This window comes from Lithobates pipiens, unplaced genomic scaffold, assembly GCF_037356315.1.
Source record: "Lithobates pipiens isolate NorthernLeopardFrog02 unplaced genomic scaffold, aLitPip1_a1.2 Scaffold_3, whole genome shotgun sequence".
Taxonomy (NCBI): Eukaryota; Metazoa; Chordata; class Amphibia; order Anura; family Ranidae; genus Lithobates; species Lithobates pipiens.
In genome coordinates, this window is record NW_027507790.1 from 272,099,791 (window position 1) to 272,121,083 (window position 21,293).

A 21,293-nucleotide genomic window follows, 5' to 3' on the forward strand; every position below is an offset into this window, starting at 1 on the left:
CTCTTAACAGAGGATAGAGGGTTAGGGTGAGTTCAGGCACTTAGATTGCAGGGTGAAAGGTATTAAGAGAATCCAGAGAATAAGACGGTTTCACAACTGGATTCAACAACCTCCGGATAGACCTCTCTCACATGGCCTAGCAGCCGGTGGGATGCTCGGTAAAGTCTCTGCCACAGACTTTTAAGATACACTTGAGCATTACTGAAGGATGTGGATAAATTTAAAGAACTGACATATGGTATCAGTTTCTCTCAGCTGATCCGGCGATACCATATGAGTGTTGATCCAGGTTGTGTCCTTCAACTAAGTCTCCTTCAGAGAAACCAGCCTTGTGCATGGTATTCTCCTGAAAGAGTCCTCCCTTAAGGTTCTTAGGTTGCTGGGCCTTTCCCTTCTGATGAGATGGCACTGGACCATCCCTGGATTAATCGGCCCCAAAATTTGCTCGGGCCTATCTCTTCAGTCACATTTCCTCGGGCCAGCCCGAGATGAGACACAGGATGCATAGTTCCACACCCCAGGCCAGGAGGGCCAGGGGGCTGGGTCAGGAGGACCACCAGAACCAAACGCCAGAAACTAACTTCCCCCGCCAACATGGCGTTGGTACCTTAAATACCACCCCCCAGAATGCACACTGGGCTGGTTCCGAGAGATAATTGGCATTCAATGCATCCAGCTAGACTGCATTTCTGCTCTTGCCGGCATTGACGGCGACACCTGCGGTCAAGGAGAATCCAGTGCAACCCAGCTGGACTGGTACTGAAACCAGAAATTTAGAGAAATAATCCTGAAGCCCAACTGTGGCTTCAGCCAACTTAACTATACTAGTGCTACACACACACACACACACACACACACACACACACACACCCACACATATATATATAATAAAAATAATACGGAGCTTGAAACAAAACATATCATTTCAATATAAAATTATATATTTCATTTTACTCACCAGCTCTCTCATGTTGGGCTTGACTAATCACCAATCACTTCAGAACAACTTCTTCTGACTCTTTCCATACATAACAATCTTCTTATGGACAGTGGCATTACAATCATAGTATCCCCCACAAAAAATAAATAAATAAAGAAAAACAGAACAAAAAACAGCATTATTAATTAAGTAAATTAGAACGGAGGTTTCTTTAAAAAAAAAAAAGGAATTTACAAATAACTTGGACTTAATCCCATATATGGAGGGGGCATGGCCTGAACATGGCAGTGGCAAGGAGGTTGTGGTAGGAACACCAGTAAACTTCTTGCAGCCTTTAGAACCCAAAGCGCCGATGCTGCTGATGCTGCCGAGCTGCCGAGCTGCCGAGCTGTCAGTCTTCTTGCAGTCTAATGTGAAGAGAGTAGGGATGAGCTGAACACCCCCCTGTTCGGTTCGCACCAGAACCTGCGAACAGACCTAAACTTCATGTGAACTTTAGAACCCTATTAAAGTCTATGGGACTCGAACGTTCACAATCTAAAGTGCTAATTTTAAAGGGTAATATGCAAGTTACTGTCCTAAAAAGTGTTTGGGGACCTGGGTCCTGCCCCAGGGGACATGGATCAATGCAAAAAAAAGTTTTAAAAACGACCATTTTTTCAGGAGCAGTGATTTTAATAATGATAAAAGTGAAACAATAAAAGTGTAATATTCCTTTAAATTTCGTAGCTGGGGGGTATCTATAGTATGCCTGTGAAGGGGCGCATGTTTCCCGTGCTTAGAACTGTCCCTGCACAAAGTGTCATTTGTGCAGGAAAAAAAGTCTTTTAAAATCACTTGCGGCTATATTGTCGGCTCCCCGTAATACAGAGAACATTCAATGAGTGTTCTCTGTATTAGCCGACAATTCATTCATTCATTGATAAAAAAAATAGAGTGGGGGTTCCCCTAAATTCAATTACCAGGCCCTTCAGGTCTGATATGGATATTAAGGGGAACCCCGCATCAAATTAAGAAAAAAATTGACGTGGGGGTCCCCCTAAAAATCCATACCAGACCCTTTATCCGAGCACGCAACCTGGCAGGCCGCAGGAAAAGAGGGGGGGACGAGAGAGCGCCCCCCCTCCTGAACCGTACCAGGCCATATACCCTCAACATTGGGAGGATGCTTTGGGGGTCTTTGACCCCTCAAAGCACCTTGTCCCCATGTTGATGAGGACAAGGGCCTCATCCTCACAACCCTGGCCGGTGGTTGCGAGGGTCTGCAGGCAGGGGGCTTTTTGGACTTTTAGGGGGACCCCCACGTCAATTTTTTTTTAAATTTGATGCGGGGTTCCCCTTAATATCCATATCAGACCTGAAGGGTCTGGTATGGATATTTAGGGGGACCCCCACGTCAATTTTTTTTTTAATTTGACACGGGTTCCCCTTAATATCCATGTCAGACCTGAAGGGCCTGGTAATTGAATTTAAGGGAACCCCCACGCTTTTTTTTATTTTTTATCAATGAATGAATGAATTGTCGGCTAATACAGAGAACACTCATTGAGTTTTCTCTGTATTACGGGGAGCCGACAATATTGCCGCAAGTGATTTTAAAAGACTTTTTTTCCTGCAGAAATTACACTTTGTGCAGGGACAGTTCTAAGCACCAGAAACATGCGCCCCTTCACAGGCATACTATAGATACCCCCCAGCTACGAAATTTAAAGGAATATTACACTTTTATTGTTTCACTTTAATCATTATTAAAATCACTGCTCCTGAAAAAACTGCCGTTTTTAAAACTTTTTTTGCATTGATCCATGTCCCCTGGGGCAGGACCCGGGTCCCCAAACACTTTTTAGGACAGTAACCTGCATATTACCCTTTAAAATGAGCACTTTAGATTTCTCCCATAGACTTGTATAGGGTGTTCCGGCTTTTCGAATTTGCTGCGAACAGCCCAAATTGTTCACTGTTCGCTGAACAGGCGAACAGGCAATGTTCGACTCGAACTCGAAGCTCATCCCTAGAAGAAAGTAAAAGGCCGCCTGGAAATGTGCCTATGCTGGGTCTGCCAGTAATAATCGGTAATGATCCTACAGCTTAACATTGGATACCGGCACCTGCTTTAGAGACAGCCTGCAGACAGCTGAGAGCAGAAACTGGGAATACCGGTGGAAAGTCTGGATAGCTGGAAAAAAAGGTCTAAAACTGTGTAAAACTGTATGTTACAATATTTAGTCTGTATGTCAAATTTTTTGTATATTAAAAACAAATATTTTTTGCTAACAAGTTAAAAAATGATTTGCATGTATGTTATATATTTGAGATTCTATAACTCCACTGCACGCCTCCTCATTCCTCCAAGCCTCCCCCAACCACCCCTCTCCAACTCCACTGCATTCCCAGAGGAAGTCACAAGATTGTGACAAAACCAGTAGGAGAAGCTTGATCAGCTGACGAGGAAGGAAGTGAGTCTTTTGTACTTCAGGCTTAGGATGGGGAGAACTCTGGGAACCGTGGCTGGAGATTCAGTCTACAGGTGACATTATCACCCCCCTTTCCTATCCATAAGCATATCAAGGCTTGTTTTTATTGTGCTAAATGTGAGTGTACATCTATGTGGAATTTAAATTGCAATAAACCTGTTTTAAAATGTTATCACACCATTGCAAGTCTCTATTGTCTTTCACATGTGTAATATATGAGGAGGCAGTGACTTGGGATCAGGAGGAAGGAGTGACCTTTGTATCCAGCATTTAAGCTATAACTAGCCAGCACATCAAAGAGGAACCATAGGAGGATCTTCCCAAGCTGATAATATTATTTATCACAGGCCTTTTTAAAAAATCCCTTAAGGTGAGGGTACACTCACTATCACAGTTTATGTTTGGACTGTTGAAATATTAAGGATTTTTGTGCAATACACGGTGCACGTGTACTTTCCCTTTATATATTTTTGGACATTGCAAGAAGATATTACCATCATGTTCTATGTTTATGTTTTTATAATGGACTTTTCATATTATTAAGGATTTACATGCATCACATGGAGCACAACCATTTTAATTATAATTTATGATTGACTTTATTATCTTTACAATATATGATATATGCATTTAGTTATTAGTTTAATAGTTATCTAATTTATATTTTGTTTATTTAATTCATTTTTAGAGCTGCACATTTGGTATATCAGTTTGTATTGTCACATTTGTGAAGTGTGGGTAGTGCTGGCAGCTGTTTATATTTATTTATTTGTTTATATTTATATTGTTTTTTTATATCTCTTTAGTTTTTTATTTTATTTTAGGGTAGGAGTGTGGCAGCTCACAAGGTTTTCATCTACTTGTTCCACTGCATGCCTCCTCTCTTATCCACACCCCCCTTCACCCCCCACCCCCCAAATTCCCTGCACACCTCCTCTCCCCTCCACAACTTCCCTTACCCCCCACTCTCTAACTCCACTCCATGCCTCCTCTCCCCTTCAAGCCTTCCTTCACCACCACTCTCCAACTCCAACTGCCCTCCACCCCTGATCTCCACAACATGCCACTGCTTCCTGTCACTGCCACTCTACAACTGACCAACATGCTCATCAACATACACATGCACACACTCCAAATCACCAACAAGCTCAGAATCCCTACCTCCAACACACACCCCTTCAAGTACAAGTTTAACTCACAAGCATCCTCCCTACCACACACCACAGATTTACTGTCTCAAATAGCAGACATTCTCCCTTCAAACGACCCAACAATATACTCCTGTCAAAAAATATCTGAGAAGGGTGGAACTATATATAGGACAGGAGTGATGCATTCTAGTGATGCCTGTAGAGTGCCCAATGGTGCTTGTGCAATTAAATAATAAAACAAATTGGTGATTTAAATCAAATTTGGTTTGAAAAATGTGGGGCCATTGATATATTGAAAACTTTCAAAATTAATTTAGAAAATTGATTCCACCCGGTATGACAAATAAATGAAACCCCTGCTAAAAAAATTAATCAACCCCATTATCCTCCTCACTCCTATTCCCCCCAACCACGATTCCCTTCCACCAACCACCTATGTGGTTTCCCTGTACTTTGGTGGCCCTCACCCCCTTCCCCCCTTGCGTCTGGAGTGGGAGTTCCATCCGGATGGGGTGGGGGGCGACAGGGGAGAGAGGGGAGGGAGACGAGAAGACAGAGGACCAAGGTTTTACAACTTTACCACCTCAGACTAGAGACTTACTGATGGAGAGGGCCCTGGGCCCCACAAAGTCAATTTAAGAGGTACTTGTTACTGGAAATATTATAAAGTTTTGGGAATGTATATGAACCCTGTGTTGATTCTCCCACCATGTGTTGATGTTGATTATATTGACCCCCCTTCCTTTGGGCATTAACCACTTCAGCCCTGGAAGGATTTACCCCCTTCCTGACCAGAGCACTTTTTGCGATTAGGCACTGCGTCGTCTTAACTGTCAATTGTGTGGTCATGCGACGTGGCTCCCAAACAAAATTGACGTCCTTTTTTTCCCACAAATAGTTTTCTTTTGGTGGTATTTGATAACCTCTGCGTTTTTTATTTTTTGCGCTATGAACAAAAAAAGAGTGACAATTTTGAAAAAAAACTTTATTTTTTACTTTTTGCTATAATAAATATCCCCCAAAAATATATAAAAAAAACATTTTTTTCCTCAGTTTAGGCCGATACGTATTCTACATATTTTTGGTAAAAAAATTGCAATAAGTGTTTATTGATTGGTTTGTGCAAAAGTTATAGCGTCTACAAAAAAGGGGATAGTTTTATGGCATTTTTATTAATATATATATTTTTTTTTTTACTAGTAATGGTGGCAATCAGCGATTGTTATTGTGATTGCGACATTATGGCAGACATATCAGACAATTTTGACACATTTTTGTGACCATTGGCATTAATACAGCAATCAGTACTATAAAATTGCATTGATTACTGTAAAAATTTCACTAGCCACTAGGGGGCAGGGCTAAGTGTGTCCTAGGGGAGTGTTTCTAACTGTCTGGGGGAGGCGCTGTGTGTGCCATGACACTGATAGCTTCTCCTGATGACAGGGAGCAGACAATCAGTGTCCTGTCATTAGGCAGAATGGGGAGATGCTGTTTACATTGGCATCTCCCCTATCTTCAGCTCTGTGATACGATCATGGGTAGGTATCCCTGCAGCGATCGAGTCCGTGGGTCCCGGGAGCACAGTCTTGGAACGTGCAGCAGGCACGCACGTGGGCACGGTGGGAAATTCAAAGTAACCTACGGGTTTCGTTACTTTGCCCATCTGTGCCATTCTGCCGACTTATATTTGCCGACAGTGGTCAGCAAGTGGTTAATAAAGCTCATATTTGAAAAATCCTGAAAACGAAGCGACCCGGCACAACGAAAGTAACTAAATGAAATTATGAACTTAACAAATGTATCCAAAACTAAATGAAACAAAATTTTCAAATGGAAATACAGTACTTTTATTTACTTCATGTTGGCAGTTTATGGTCTTTCCTCGGGGTCCTGTATGCCCCCCACACAGTGCACACATAGATGATACACCATTAAACAATACATAATGATGGTTGTGAAAATTCTTTCTTGTTAAATAATATATTATACTATTTTATTGAAGCTTATCAAAGAAAACATACAAGATGAACATTATCTGCTATACAATAGGAGCTAGTAAATTGTATTGCATGAAAGAGTACAAATGACAAATCAACAATAACAGGCATGAGTGAACATTGTAAGCCATTCCGGTGGCAGAATGTAAGGTGCAGAGTATTGTCTGGCACCCCCAGACACCCATCTGGGAACAAACTGTACCGTGAGGGGAAGACAACATGCCCAACCTTTGTCGTTCAATAATTTTAAGGTTTATCAAAAAACAGAATGGGGCGAAAAATTAGGAAATGTTTTCAAATACAAGTCCTCAATTAATTGCAAGTTATAACAAAAAACACATTGGGTAACTATTCTACAATAGACAGAGCAGAATAACTATGACTAAACAGGGTAGACCTTGGTTGAAGCAAGCCATAGCAAGGATATAACGTATTGATGATGACAATGCCAACAGTAAATTATACAAGGAGGACTTACTTAATAAGGGGGGCTGTAAGGACGGTCAGTAATAGATGCTGAAATCAATGTGCAGTCTTACACCCCATATGTTCTACTAGAAATATCCCCAGAATGCACTGGTAGATCGCTATCAAGATCAGCTAAAACTAATATCTCCAGTGGGTAGCACTGTAGCTAGTGGGTTCTTCTTTTGGGGGGAAAAAACAAATGACATCCCCTGGTGGTGTGGCATGACACCAAAACAGAACCCCCCCCCCCCCATATGGGTGGTCTGGCGCTTACCTGCTTGTGTGGCGGGGCTGTGGTGTCCTCTCCTGCTCTCCTGGAGTGCAGGCAGCGGCCGCAGCGGCTCCGGTGTCTGCTCCTCCAGCTTCCTCTGCCGCATGTCTCCTCTTCCACCAGAGCGCTAGGCATCCAATAGGATCACCTGAGGCTTTGGCCAATCAGGAAACAGGTCTCACAGACCTGTCTTCTGACTGGCAGGGAGAAACTTTAGTGTGAGAATAGTGAAAATGTATTCGCTATGGTCACACAACTGAGTGGGCTCGGAGCGCAATGCTCTGCACTTACCGAGGTCACCCTTTTTTGAAGCATATTAGAGCCTCTGGCTCTAATTAGGTGCTTCAAAAGAAACACCCACCCTGCATTGGAATTCATGGTCTGGCATCACTGATAAGTAGATCAGGGGGCAGGACGCATGGATAGGGGAGGTGGCACCCTTGCGCCCTCTATGGATGGGCTGCCACTGGTGGAGAGTATAGTGTTCAGAATTGTCTGTGCTACGTGGAGAAAAGATTTGTATTGGTGCGGAGGTAGAGAACATTAGGGCTAAAAGCAAGTAGAACAGACTAGAGAGAGGAGGGGGGAAAGGGCAGGGAAGAGGTAGGGAATTCAAGGGAAAAAGAAAGAGAGAAAAAAAATAGGGGGAGATAAGCAGGAAGGAGAAGGGCCCCCCCTGTGGAGGAACAATGCCACTGAAACTTACAGGCCACAAATCATCAACTGGGGGGGGGGGGGGGGGGTCACAGGTTGACTATCAAGGTAGCATGAGAGTTTGTGAAAATTTCTTAATAATAATCAATGCCAGTCACTCCATATGAAGCTTTCTGTGCCCTCTGCTTATCTTTCTTAGAGTAATAGCCTGAATGTAAAAGACAGGATTTTTTTGTTGTTTTTAATTCTCTTGAATATATACTGTACATACATATTTTGTCGAATCTGAAAATAAAATGAATGATTAATGATTCTCTGGGATGGGTTGGAGGATTATTTTCATATCAGAGATCTATACATGAAAACATTGCAGGAGAATCAAAAAGTGAAGAATACGTGATCCTCCTGATTCATAAATTTTTATACATTTATAGAAAGATCGCCTAGTAACTTGAATGTAACTCTGTCCCTTTTTGTATTATTTAGAGCAGACTTTCATTTCGGAACTCTTATAACTGTATATGGTAATGTGTGTATTTCTGTCTTCCATGAAAAGCTGCACAAATATGTGAGGAATGTTCATTACACCGACCCAGTTGAAGGTGAGGTCTACTTTAATGAGAGAAGAGAAGTTCCAACCGATCTTATGTTACAAATATGGGTTTTTATTAACTATTCTTATAATGGTCATTTCCAAATTTCCACTATTCAAAGCCCAGACTTTGTGATTAAAACATTTCCCAATATGAGTGATCCTGACTTCTGGAAAAAAGGCAAAGTAAGAAATTACTTGATTGTTTTCTTTTTATACCATTTTGTGAGTAGGTTCTTAATTAGAATTTATAGAAAATGGTTTGTCCTATTTTAAGTTATACTAGCAAATGTGGCCGTTCATGAAAGGAGTCATTCTTGGAGGCTGTGAAGGTTATTGACTGTGGCAAATTTTTGCATGTGGAACGTTTCTCATAAGATATTTATTTTGAAAAATTGCAGAGCTCCTAGAGGTGTCCCCTTGATAAATGGTGCCTGATCTAATGTGACCCAGAGCCATGACAAGACAAGTAGCTATATGGACTGCAACCCTGAATACAGCAGGGGAATGACCTTCAAGTAGGGAATTTCTACAGGTCTATTAGTGGCCCATCCCGGCCTTGGACATAGCTGCATGAACTATAGCCCAAACAGATGTATTGTCTGTAGTGCCTCACATCTCTGGCCCTCCATGAGGTGGACCTACGTAGAGGCAACTTTGACCTCTCAGGAGGCCAATTCTCCATCTTCCTATGCCTGGTTCCCCTTTTTGTAACTGACCCCTTATGGTTTTAGCATAAGATCATACTATATACTAAATGAGTAGAAAAAAGGAAGAAAAACTCCCCCAGGTGGTTTTTTTTGGAAGCAAACACAAAGAAATAAAGTAAACAATCTATATAAATGTAATTATTTATTTAGGATGAAAAAAAGCTTCATAACATAATAGTTAAAACATAAGCTCCAGTAGGAATTACACAATAAAAAAGAAGAAGACATAAGCGGATACAATGTAACAGTCAATTATGTCCTACCAACGCTGTACAATACATATCCAAGATGCACAGTATTGGGAACACTGACGCGTTTCAACCCTCACTGGGGTCTTCTTCAGAGGAAATGTCTGTAGGGGAAGTATATAACAATTATTCATCATGCACGCTATAAGTATGTTTGAGTAACATAGGGTACATATAATTGGTATAATTACCCCAAGAGCGCTCTTTAAACCCTGGTGGGTATGTGTCCTGTTCTTTGCTATACTAAATGAGTAATTTTACAAATGCAGCTCTCCTTGTTATTACCCCAGAAGAAAGCCATGCATAGCCAGAAACGTGTTGAGTACTTTGGAGTTCAGTAAGTATCTGTACAGGTATTCAATACTTATTTCTGTTATTTATGCTGTTTGTCTTTGCACAGACAAAATATTTTACTGTCATTGTGGTGTTTAAGATTTCGTTGGTAATAAAATTATACATCTTTTTATATTATTAGTATTGTTGTCACCTCTAAAGTTCCCGTTCCCAAGTGGGATCTTCTTTGGTTCTTACACTATTGGGATGTTGGCAACACAACACCTGGTTTCTTTGATGGTGGAATTCCTTTCTCGATCTTATGTGACCAAACAGGAACACATCTGCTAGTTGGTGACAGATTATATACAGTGACATTAGAAGGTGTGCCAGTTGGGATATATTATTGGGTGTGACAGTTGATAATACATTGTATCCAGTGACATCAGTCATTATGACTGTTGGTGGGAGATTCTAAACAGTGATTGATGTCATTCTGTTATAGATATAGATACAGCAACTGGTGAGAGCCAACCTGTCGTGAACCCAGTGCCACCAGCAGTGGGGGACCTCAACATAGTCATGTGCAGAATATGGAGTTATAAGAAGATCAGTGACAGAACACATGCAGAGAAGCTTGTGTTGGGCAAGACTAAAAAGGGAGGACTGTACATTAGACATGTGCAATTCGTTTAGTTCCAAATTAGTTTGTCGATGAAGTTCAGCAAATTCATTCATTCTGAAATATTCAAATTAACAAAAACCCATTTAATTTATTTTTCCAATAATAAAAATTCGAAAATTCAGAAATTATAAATTCAAAAATCCAAATACTCAAAAGAATGAAAATTCGAAAATAAGTATGAAATTCCAAATATTAAAAAAAACAGGAGATTTGAAAATCTGATATAATAACTAACTAATAATAATAATAACTATTAAATTATAGGTATTGCAATTTCCTTTCAAACTTGGCTGTTAGTGAACCTAATGAATATGAAGTTATCCAAAGTTACGAATGATCCTTAATAATAAATGCCACGTTTAAATGAATGGAACATAGCAAATTAATAATAATAAATAATAATAATGATAATAATAATAATAAACACTTATTATTATTATTATTCATGTATTACGTTATATTCATTTAGATGTGGCATTCATTATTTTGGATAATTCTTAACTTCGGATAAATTTGTATTCCCTACATTCACTAACAGTCACATTTGAAAGGAAATTCCAATGCCTATAATTTAAAAGTTAGTTATTATTAGTTAATTAGTTATTATTTTGGATTTTATTATTTTTGGATTTGTGGAGAAAAAAAAGAATTTCAATTTTGTTTGGGTAAAGCGTCACATGGCCATGCAATTGTCAGTTAAAGTGATGAAGTGTTGTATCACCAAAAAATGGCCTGGTCATTGAGCGGCTAAATCTTCCAGGACTGAAGTGATTAAATAGCAAGAGGATCACAACAACAGCAAATCAAACCCTTTATGTAATCTAACATTTTATGTTCCCTATTTTATGCTAAATTTACAGTGTATGAATGGGTTCACATTGCTTGTGTTAATGGTTCCATCGGCATAGCAAATATAATAGGCAACAATTAGAACAATTTTAAATTTACTAGAGACAAAAAGGCCAAACTTTACCTCAAGAATTAAGATACTGAGGAGGATACAGCAGTTTAAATTTGACCAGCAACAGGAATAATAGGCCTAAATGGTTTATGCCTTACTTTTATTTTATATATAGGGATATGGGGATGTGGGGAATGTGAGTTATATAATGTGAGGAGGTTTATGTGTACACTGTTCTTGCACTTAATTTTTTATAACCACTTCAGCCCCAGAAGGTTTTACCCCTTAATGACAAGAGCATTTTTTTGCAATTTAGCACTGCACGGTCATGCACTGCTGCACCCAAACAAAATGTATGTCCTTTTTTCCCACAAATAGAGCTTTCTTTTGGTGGTATTTGATCACCACTGGGATTTAATTTGTTTGTGATATAAACGAAAAAATATCAAAAATGTGGAAAAAAAATGAAATTTTCCACTTTTTGTTATAAAAAAATCCAATAAACTACATTTTTTGTTATACATTTAGGCAAAAATTTATTTAGCTACATGTCAACTCCCATCAAATCATTTCCTGCATCTTTTACCTTTTGTACCACCACCCCCTCCCTTTAGAATGTAAGCTCTAAGAGTAGGGCTCTCCTGTCCCTTCTGTATTGAACTGTACTGTAACTGTGCTGTTCCGCCTCTACATTGTAAAGTGCTGCGTAAACTGTTGGCGCTATATAAATCTTGTATAATAATAATATAATAATAATGCCTTTGGTTAAAAAAATCTCAGTACAGTATACTGGAATTTACACTGCTTCTACTTTCTGACCAATCTAATTTTTTTCAATAAACATTTTTATTATAAAATCAAAAGTGTAGCATTTGTACAATCATAATAACATTTGTACATATAGCTTGAACATAATAAATTCAATGATAAGTGTAATATGTTACACCGTTAGCCCTTGTACACACGGTCGGAAATTCCGACGGAAAAGGTCCGATCGGACCATGCTGTCGGATAATCCGACCGTGTGTGGGCTCCATCTGACTTTTTCCATCTGAATGTCCAACCAACAAAGTTTGAGAGCTGGATATAAAATTGTCCACCAAAATTTAAAAAATGTGTGGGACTCCCCTAAAATCCATACTAGGTCCTTTTTGTTATGGAAAAAGTGAAATTATATAGACTTTTATACTTGTAAAGGTATACATATTTTTATAAGCTTCATAAGCATTCCTATGGAGGACCAAACATGTTTAGTAATTAGGAATCTTGCGTTGGTTTCCCTCACCTTCCCTATTACATGAGAAGAAAGGTTTCATATTTCCTAAGATGTAAAACTTTATGTTTTGTTTAAGATTATAAATTCTTTATACTACACTATTTCTTGATTAGGATATTAATAAGAACATTGGGTTATCAATGAATATATATATATATATATATATATATATATATATATATATATATATATATATATATATATATATATATATATATATATATATACATATACATAGAGTATATATTTAGTATTTGATTTTATGTTAAAGGAAACTTATATCGTACATTAAGTAGTTTCACACATAGTTCTTGCCCACTCCTCAGGAATGCCAATGCATAAAGACTGAGCAACTCCCACCATTATGTGAGGGGGTTAAAGCCTGCAGTTTTCTGTTGAACTGCAAGGCCATCAAGAACCTTAAAGCAGCCTTTTTAGGAAGGAGAGGTCAGATTTTCAGACACACCACAAGGTACAGTAACTTCACACACACACAAAGATACACATGTGATTCAATCTTCTTCTGAAGAATATAATACATTTATGTTCTTTTTTACATTCTAAATTTTGATATTGTTCTTGTAATATTTTGCAATTTTATAATTAAATCATTTTTTGAGTTTTTACACAAGAACTGAATCGACTTTCTTGGAACTTTCATCAGTATAATTTACAGAATATCTGTAATAATACCATAATAATGGTATTATAACAGTGGCAAGCCGTAGCCAGTTTCATTTTGTCCGAATATCAAACATTTTTGAATTATTTCTCCTTCCGCTTGAAGAGAGGGAAGATAAGCAGGGCAAGCATTGATTATGCAGTTAAGCTTCCAGGAGAAAAAGAAACAGCAAATGAATGATCAGCATTATTAAATAAACCTGGAATCGTAGAATCATCAAAATTGGTGAGATGTTTGCGCACATGCAAGAAAACTCTGTTTTTTGATTATGTAATGTCCCGCCAAGAGATGGAACACATGTTACAAGAAGGAAGTCTTTTCTAAATTGGTAACTAATGAATTTTATTGATGAATTATCTAGTGAGCGTAATTTAGAATTCAAAAGACCTGTCAAAATGTGTTAAAGATGATGAATTATGGTGTTGCATGTTCAATGGATGCTTACAGGCTAATATTAAGATACAAAAATCTAAATGTACTTTTAAGAGATTCAGCAAACAGGTTAGAAATGTGATAAAGTTGGTTAAAGTTTTTGACACAATGATATTAAGAGTTCCTAAAAGGAATGTTGTTTGTACAAAAGGGAAAACAAAGACTCAGCAGGATAACAGTGTATGTGTTAATTGTCAGATTGACAGAGTGAATAGATGATTTGCAAAGTGCAATTCAAATAAAAGATATTCAGTTGTCTGAATTACAGAATAATGTAAAAAGGATTTGTGTAAATTCTAAAGCACAGTCAAGCAAAAGTTTAGAGATTAATGATAGTGCAGACTATAAACAGAAGTCTTTCGTACCAGATATGTGGTCTTTAGAGATAGATGACCAGGATCATGAAGTTTTGCTTAAAACTAAATTAATGAATAAAAATGCAGTATGCACACAAAGTTTATACAGGCAAAATGGCGATCAGAGAGTTGCACGGTGTATGGTCACACCCAGATATGGTGAGATACACTTCACAGGCAGAACCAATGTTTCAGAGCAGAAAGGAAATGTCACTTGCTTACATTGTGTCAGGCTAGGAGCAGATAAAAGGTAACAGTTCAGATGTGCTGATTATACAAAGAGTTCAAAGAACAAGAGCACATACCATGAGCAGGTCTAAGCAGAGCAGGTCAGCTAGGACTTGTAGTTCACCACTGCAGACGAAGGTAGATGTTGTAGTTTACTGCTGCAGATGAGGATAGATGTTAGCTGATGCTTGTAGTTCACCACTGCAGATGAAGGTAGATGTTTGCTGGACCTTGTAGTTCACTGCTGCAGATGAGGGTACTACAGTAGAATCAGGCAAAGTGCAGTCTAGGCAAGCTGGTTCATACACAGGTAGATCAAAGTCCAAACAGTACCGAATCAGAAGCGAGCAAGGAGAGTCAAACAAGCCGGGTCATACATGAAAGACACAGAGCAGATATCAGCTGGATCAAACACAAATGTAAACTCTAACACAAGCACTGGCTGAATGCTGACACAGGTGACTTAAAGGTGAGCTGGCCGATCACTGTTGTTTCCCAGACAAAGGCTGTGTCAGGTGAGTTGTGCTGGTTCTTAAAGGGATTCTAGTACTGACACATTGTAAGAAATGTGGCCATGTAGAGAAAGAATGTTTAAAATATAAATTAGATTCACAAAGAAAAACTTTGGAAATAGAAAATGAGGAAATTTCTGAGCAATTTATTCATCCTTGTCCAAACAATAGGTTGTTTGATTTGCCTTATGCCTCAGAAGTCAAACAGATCAGTACACTGACTGTTAATGACAGTTCAATCAAAATGACAAACAATGTTGTCAATGAGAGAGATGGATTAGTTCCATTGCCAAAATCGGGATTAAAAAAAGTGTTGACTTCTCCAAAATTAAACTATGTTGTAGAAAATTAAAGAAAATAGATGATCGGCCGCACTCCAAATAACACCTTTTATTTGTGAAAAAACAGTGTAGAAGATCCACAATCTCTTACATCATGGTGATGAAAGGTACAGACAGGCTAACGTGTTTCACAACAATATAGAATGCTTAATCATAGCCTACGACCATAATCAGACTGAAAATATTTATAGTGAAATAAAACAAATTGGGGGATAGACAACCCCCAGAAACTTCTCCCATATCTAATCAGACTAAAGTGGAAACCAAATGTACAGGGACAGGAAAATGGGCAGCACAAAAAAAATTGAGAGCCAAAAGGATTAAGACCTCTGAAAGAGTGACACAGCATAAATATATACTTAGTAAAGTCATAATAGAACTGGCTCACTGTGTTGGTGTGCCGTCCCATAGCAGATAAAATTGCTAACAGAGTTCTAATATAGATAAAATATATATTAGTATACATTTATACTGTACACTTATACTATACAATTGAAGTTGGTTTGCCAATTCCTGTTATATTGCATACTGATGTATCTGAGAAAATTGATTTCAGTAACTTTGTCTCAATTAAAAAAAGGTGATCAGAAAATAATAGGCTTTTTCTTCAGAGGTTTGACAAATATGGAAAAGACCTTTGACACACATATTAAGCAATTGTTAGGTGTTTATTTTTCAGTCAAAGTAACAGAAAATATTGTGAGATCTAGTAGGATCATATTACAGACCCCCGATCTATCACTAACAATTCTTCTAGAGAGAATTAATTCAGTATAATCATATGACAAATATTGCTCATTTTTTTTAAACTTTACAATTTAAATCTTTACAGGTAGAATTGGTAACAGAACCTTCTCACCAATATGTACAAAATGATGTTTGTACAAATGTATTCAGAAAGCCTGTAAATGATAGTTTTAGAACAAGTACTGAGAGAGGTTTTAAGCCAGTATTTGTTAATGCTATTAAGAGTCCTTCAGCAGGTCTTTCTATGTGTTACCCAAAGAATGGTTATGGTATTCAGCAAAAAATCTACAGAAAATACTGAATTGGAAGATGCCAAAAATTACAGTACAACATGCATGACTCTAAATCTTAAAGAGGAGAAGTGAATGAATACATTTTGCTTCAGTCTTCTGGGGTTGATTTGAAACCTTTCTTTGTTTGTGAAAACAAGGTTTTGAACCATGACAAAAAGGAGAAATTGTGTCCTGTTATAGTTAAAATACACAGAATAATAGCATAAGAAGTATAGGCCAGTTTAAGAGAAATAGAGCAAATTAAGGTAATTAGACATGTTATTACTAAAATATGTCTTTCATGTCATAATAAAATATTAGTATTGTGGTAAAATAAATAAGTAAATGAAGGTATATTTAGCATTAATAAATTCTGAATAATGATACTGCATTCTGTTTCAGGATCTGACTTGTAAGTCACCAAAAGAAGAGAAATTTTATATTTCTAGACCTTCCAGATGAAAACAAACCCTTGAAGCTTAAGAATATCAGTTTTGGGAGAAGATTTGACACAAAATATTCATTCGTTATAATTATTGTTGTCTGTATATGCTCAATAACATTTTTCCAACTTTACAGAGTGCAGGAGGAAGAATAATAAGAAAAAAAAGCTCAAGACCTCTTATAAGAGAGAAACTTCTAAAAACAATTGACTTTTGACTACTGATGAAATAATTTATCCATCAGATATAATGTAGTTTTATACATCTACATTTTTAGTTGAAATAGTTTTTATTGAACAAGTCGACATACAGAGAAAAGTACATTTGTTGTAACAATTGTTATTCAATAATGCACTTACAGAAAAAAAACTGAATGTAACAGAACCTCTGAGAACTCTCTATGAGTACCTCTATTCTCATTTGTAAGCAGTTCAGATTTGACTGCATATTATTACGTGTAATGAACATTATAGCTTATGTAAATGGAAAGATTATAGACCATAGAATTATGGAACATCTACATAAATCAACAATTTAGTGATGACAGTTAAACATTGCAACAGTAGAATGATGAGAGGGGAGGGTACGAAAGGGGAGAATGGGGAAGAGGAGAATGGCTAGACAGTAATATAGTACAGGACTACGACTGAGGGTAGTTCAGGGAATTCCATATTGACCAAGTTGGAAAAATATCTTGTAATAGAACCATCTCTGAACGCTATTTTTTTTTTATTTTTTATTGAAAGCCTGTGGCGTGCAAAACACACTCAAAAACTTCACCCAGTGCATAAAAAATGTGCACACACATAAAGAGTGACACAAAAAAGTTCAGACGGGTACACAATCCCTCCAAAATCAGAGGGCCTTGTGCTGAATCCCCCGGGCATTAAGCTCCAGACAGGGACAAAGACACGTAAAACTTGGTCTTTCTGGCCGAAACCAGGCAGGCCCCGTTCTTTGGAAGGTCTGCCGAAACAGACCCACCCAAATACTAGGTGAGGCTCCCCTGAAGGGAGACCCTAACCCTAAGAGAGAGGGCGAGCTAAGACAGAAGTCCATGTCCACCCCCTCCCCAGACTTTCAGGACAGGCCCTGGGACCTGTGACCCTACTCATCACAGCAAACCTACAAAGTGACAAAACAAGACGTGGCAACACACAAAAATAAATAAATAAAATGGGGAAGGGATAGTGGAGAGGAGAGTGAAAGAAGTGGCCATTGTGTGAAACAATGACCAGGCCCTCTGGCCAGGAATCAAAAATTCCTCTGGTCCCAGCCAAAAGGCCCGGCCCAAGAGGCAGGTGCTAAAAAAGCGTGCTTTGGTGCAGTGACCATGGAGCCCAAAATCAACGTGACCCTCACTCACGGTGATGTTTAGGCACCCCTGGACTGCCACTCCAGGGGCACATACTCCAAAGGCTTTCAAGACCGCCCTGACCAACGGTTTGGACCACAGCAGCCCCCACCCCAGGCAGGAAGGTGTGAAGATCAGGAAGCTTGGTGCAAGCCCTTTGCCATCAGGCTCCACCGTTCACTCATCACTCCTACCTAATTACATTCGGGAAGTACTAACCACTCCACCCCCACAGCTAGAGAGGAGCCGGTATTCCCAACCGAAAGGCTGTCCAGGGCTAAAACTACCCCAATACTGGCCAGAAGGCCAGGTACTCGACCCTCTGGGTCAGACCAGTAGCAGCACCCATCCTCACCAGGAGCGGTCCGAAACTGGTTAAACAATGTAGCAGTGTGCTATGAACATAAGCAGCCCAAACAACAGATCAGGACAAAAACAGATCAGGTCAGTAACAAGTGAGTGTTAAAGCCCTATCAACATTAAATACAAATATTAAATTAAGAAAATAAATTATGAAACCCTCCCCCCAAATACCACTCCTAAAACCAAAGTCCTCTATTTTTAAAGAGGTGCCTTGCACCAAAATAAATAAATAAATAACCTAAAATAGTAACTATCAACTACTAGACTACTATTACTAGAAATAATAAATAAATGAATAAAAACCCAAAAATACTACCACTTGAATGGATCTGCATAAATGAAACCTGCATAATTCACCTTGAACCCATGGTGAATGCAAACCTAAATCTCATTCCTGTTTGTAACAATTAGATTGTAAAGCCTCAAAATATATGATGGATATTTACAAAATAATAATAATAATAATAATAATAATATCTGATTTCAGATTCCGGTATCTCGATGCTCAGATCTCTGTTTACCTGGCAGCAGAAAAAAGTTTGGATCTTCAATTCATAAATGCTGCTATGAGTGCATCATGTGTCCAGAAGGAGAGATATCCAACATTTCCGGTAGAGTTTATATTTGTTAGTAAGTTATTGTTGGACTGGGCAGACTTAAAAAAAAAAACATACAAAAATCCATCTCTGCAATGTGTGTGCATTTCCCCATGTTTAGTCATTTTACGGTCTCTGCAAGTACAGAATTTTTTTTTTTAATCCTGCCAGAAATGTACTCAGCTCATAATTCCTGTTGTATGATTATATAACACATAGGTTTGAGGACTGAAATCACAAGAAATGGCACCAGCCCTGCCCAGTGAGATTCTCCTACTGCTATCACAACTACTATTATTATTACTACTGGATCCTTCTTCTCTGCTTTTTTTTTTTTTTCTGGCAGCATCAAAATGTATTTTTTGTACTTAAAGTGGATCTTTGATCAGCAAATTAAGTCCTACTGGATCACTTCAGCCTGGCTCCTTTTGCAGGTATAGCTATGTAAAACATTAAAAATAAGTGCCAATAAGTTTAAAATCCAGTAATAACTCCTACTCTGCTCTGCACATGCTCAGTTGCTCTCTTTTTTTAGGCACTGCGCAAAATTTGTGAGGCTGATCTGCAGACAGTCTAGACATTTAATGCTGTTCAGGACTTTGGGCTGCAGCAAAATGGTGGCATTCTGCAAGAAGAGACAGGAACGAAGCTGGAGGCAATTTGCAGCACACACTAATTTTGGTGGCATAATTATTAATGTGTAATGTAGGTTTTTTGCTAAAGAACATTGTTTTATCAAGTTGTCATGGGTAAAGTTCCATTTTAAAATGTAAAGATGACCTGTCATAGCCCCACAAGTCTGCATTAATTCCTACAATTCACAGAAACAGTATTATTTTTTCTATGGTTCCATTTCACCATTGATGGATGGAAAGCAGACAGCAATGTATTTCTATTTTCAAAAAGATGTAGATCGATGATCATCCATTTATATTCATGTCTGTTTTGATATATTTTTTTGTTATTATTGAAAAATGCTGTAAATGGACAATCGCTACCAAAAAAAATGAACTGTTATGCCGCGTACACAAGAGCGGATTTTCCATCCAGCTCAAGCTTGGCTTGCATGCACACGGTCACACAGAAGTTCGCTGAACTTTCGACTGTCAAGAACACAGTGACGTACAACACTATGACGAGCCAAGAAAATTAAGTTCAATGCTTCCGAGCATGCGTCGAATTGTTTCCAAGCATGCATAGGAATTTTGAGCGTCGGAATTGGTACAGATGATCGGAATTTCCGATCGGAACTTTTTCTGACTGAAAAATTGTGAACGTGCTCTCAATCTTTTGCTGGTGGGAATTCCGCCTGCAAAAGTCTGAGCATACACACGGTTGCATTTTCGGACCAAAAGTTCTCATTGGACTTTTGCTGGCGGAATTTCTGCTTGTGTGTACGGGGCATAAGCATTCTCAGGGATCAGGCCTAACGCTGCAGTTTTGTGTGTTGTGTTTTGAAAGTGACGGTGATCGATTGATACTGCACTTGGGTGGGCTGGGCGTGGGGCGGGGTGCTAAAGCAGGTATCTGGGCTATCCCGCTAACGCCGCGTTTTTGGGAACACCAAAACCACTGAGGACACTAATATAGTTCTGATCAGATCAAATGTATTGATCAGCTCAGATACTATACTAGTAAGGGAGGTGTATGGTGCGTGCGTGGGTGTTAGCGCTACTGTCACTAATCTGACGTTGCCTGGGACTGATGCTGACCCTACAACCTGTACTGGGGGGTGACCAGGGGGTTAAACCTTTATTTGGTAATATATGACGGGTACCCTGACGTTATAAAAACCTGAAGGTGACAGTAACTAGCTAATTGGCTAACAAGCTACATAAACTACAATACAGTGATCATAAAAGAGATCTGTACACTATATTAGTGACACTGGTGATAGGGGGTGAAAGGATTAACTTGGGGGGCAATCAAGGGGTTAAACCTTTATTAGGGGGTTAATAGGGAGTACCCTAAAGTTCCATTTATTCAATAAGAAACCTTCTACAGAAAGAAGTCTTCATCAACTTTGGATCTAAAAGATTCCCATTTACATATCCCTCTAAGGGAAGAATTTCTCTGCCTACTATATCAGATCAGAGACAAGATTTATCATTTCCAGCCCAAACAATTCTCTTTTTGGGTTACACCATCCAATCCAGAGAACAGAAGATAGTACTTCCAGAAGAAAAGATAACCCGTTTGAATCAGAAAATGTCTTACCTCCAATTCAGCCACAGTTGTACCCATGTTGTCAGCAGCAGGCAGGAGTCTTTGGTTGTTAAGGAGCTGGCGTCCTAACAACCATGATTCATCCCTGCTGTCAGTAG

At 38.7% G+C, this 21,293-nt stretch overlaps 1 protein-coding gene across 1 annotated transcript in view; it reads left to right on the forward strand.

The window, feature by feature from the left end:
• LOC143940042 (vomeronasal type-2 receptor 116-like) overlaps positions 1-21,293 on the forward strand; it is a 48,832-nt gene that overhangs the window by 22,684 nt on the left and 4,855 nt on the right. The window contains exons 2-3 of the mRNA XM_077461090.1: positions 8,515-8,736; positions 18,861-18,984. Of these exons, the coding sequence (XP_077317216.1) occupies positions 8,515-8,736; positions 18,861-18,984 (346 nt within the window). The remainder of the gene's footprint in view (positions 1-8,514; positions 8,737-18,860; positions 18,985-21,293) is intronic.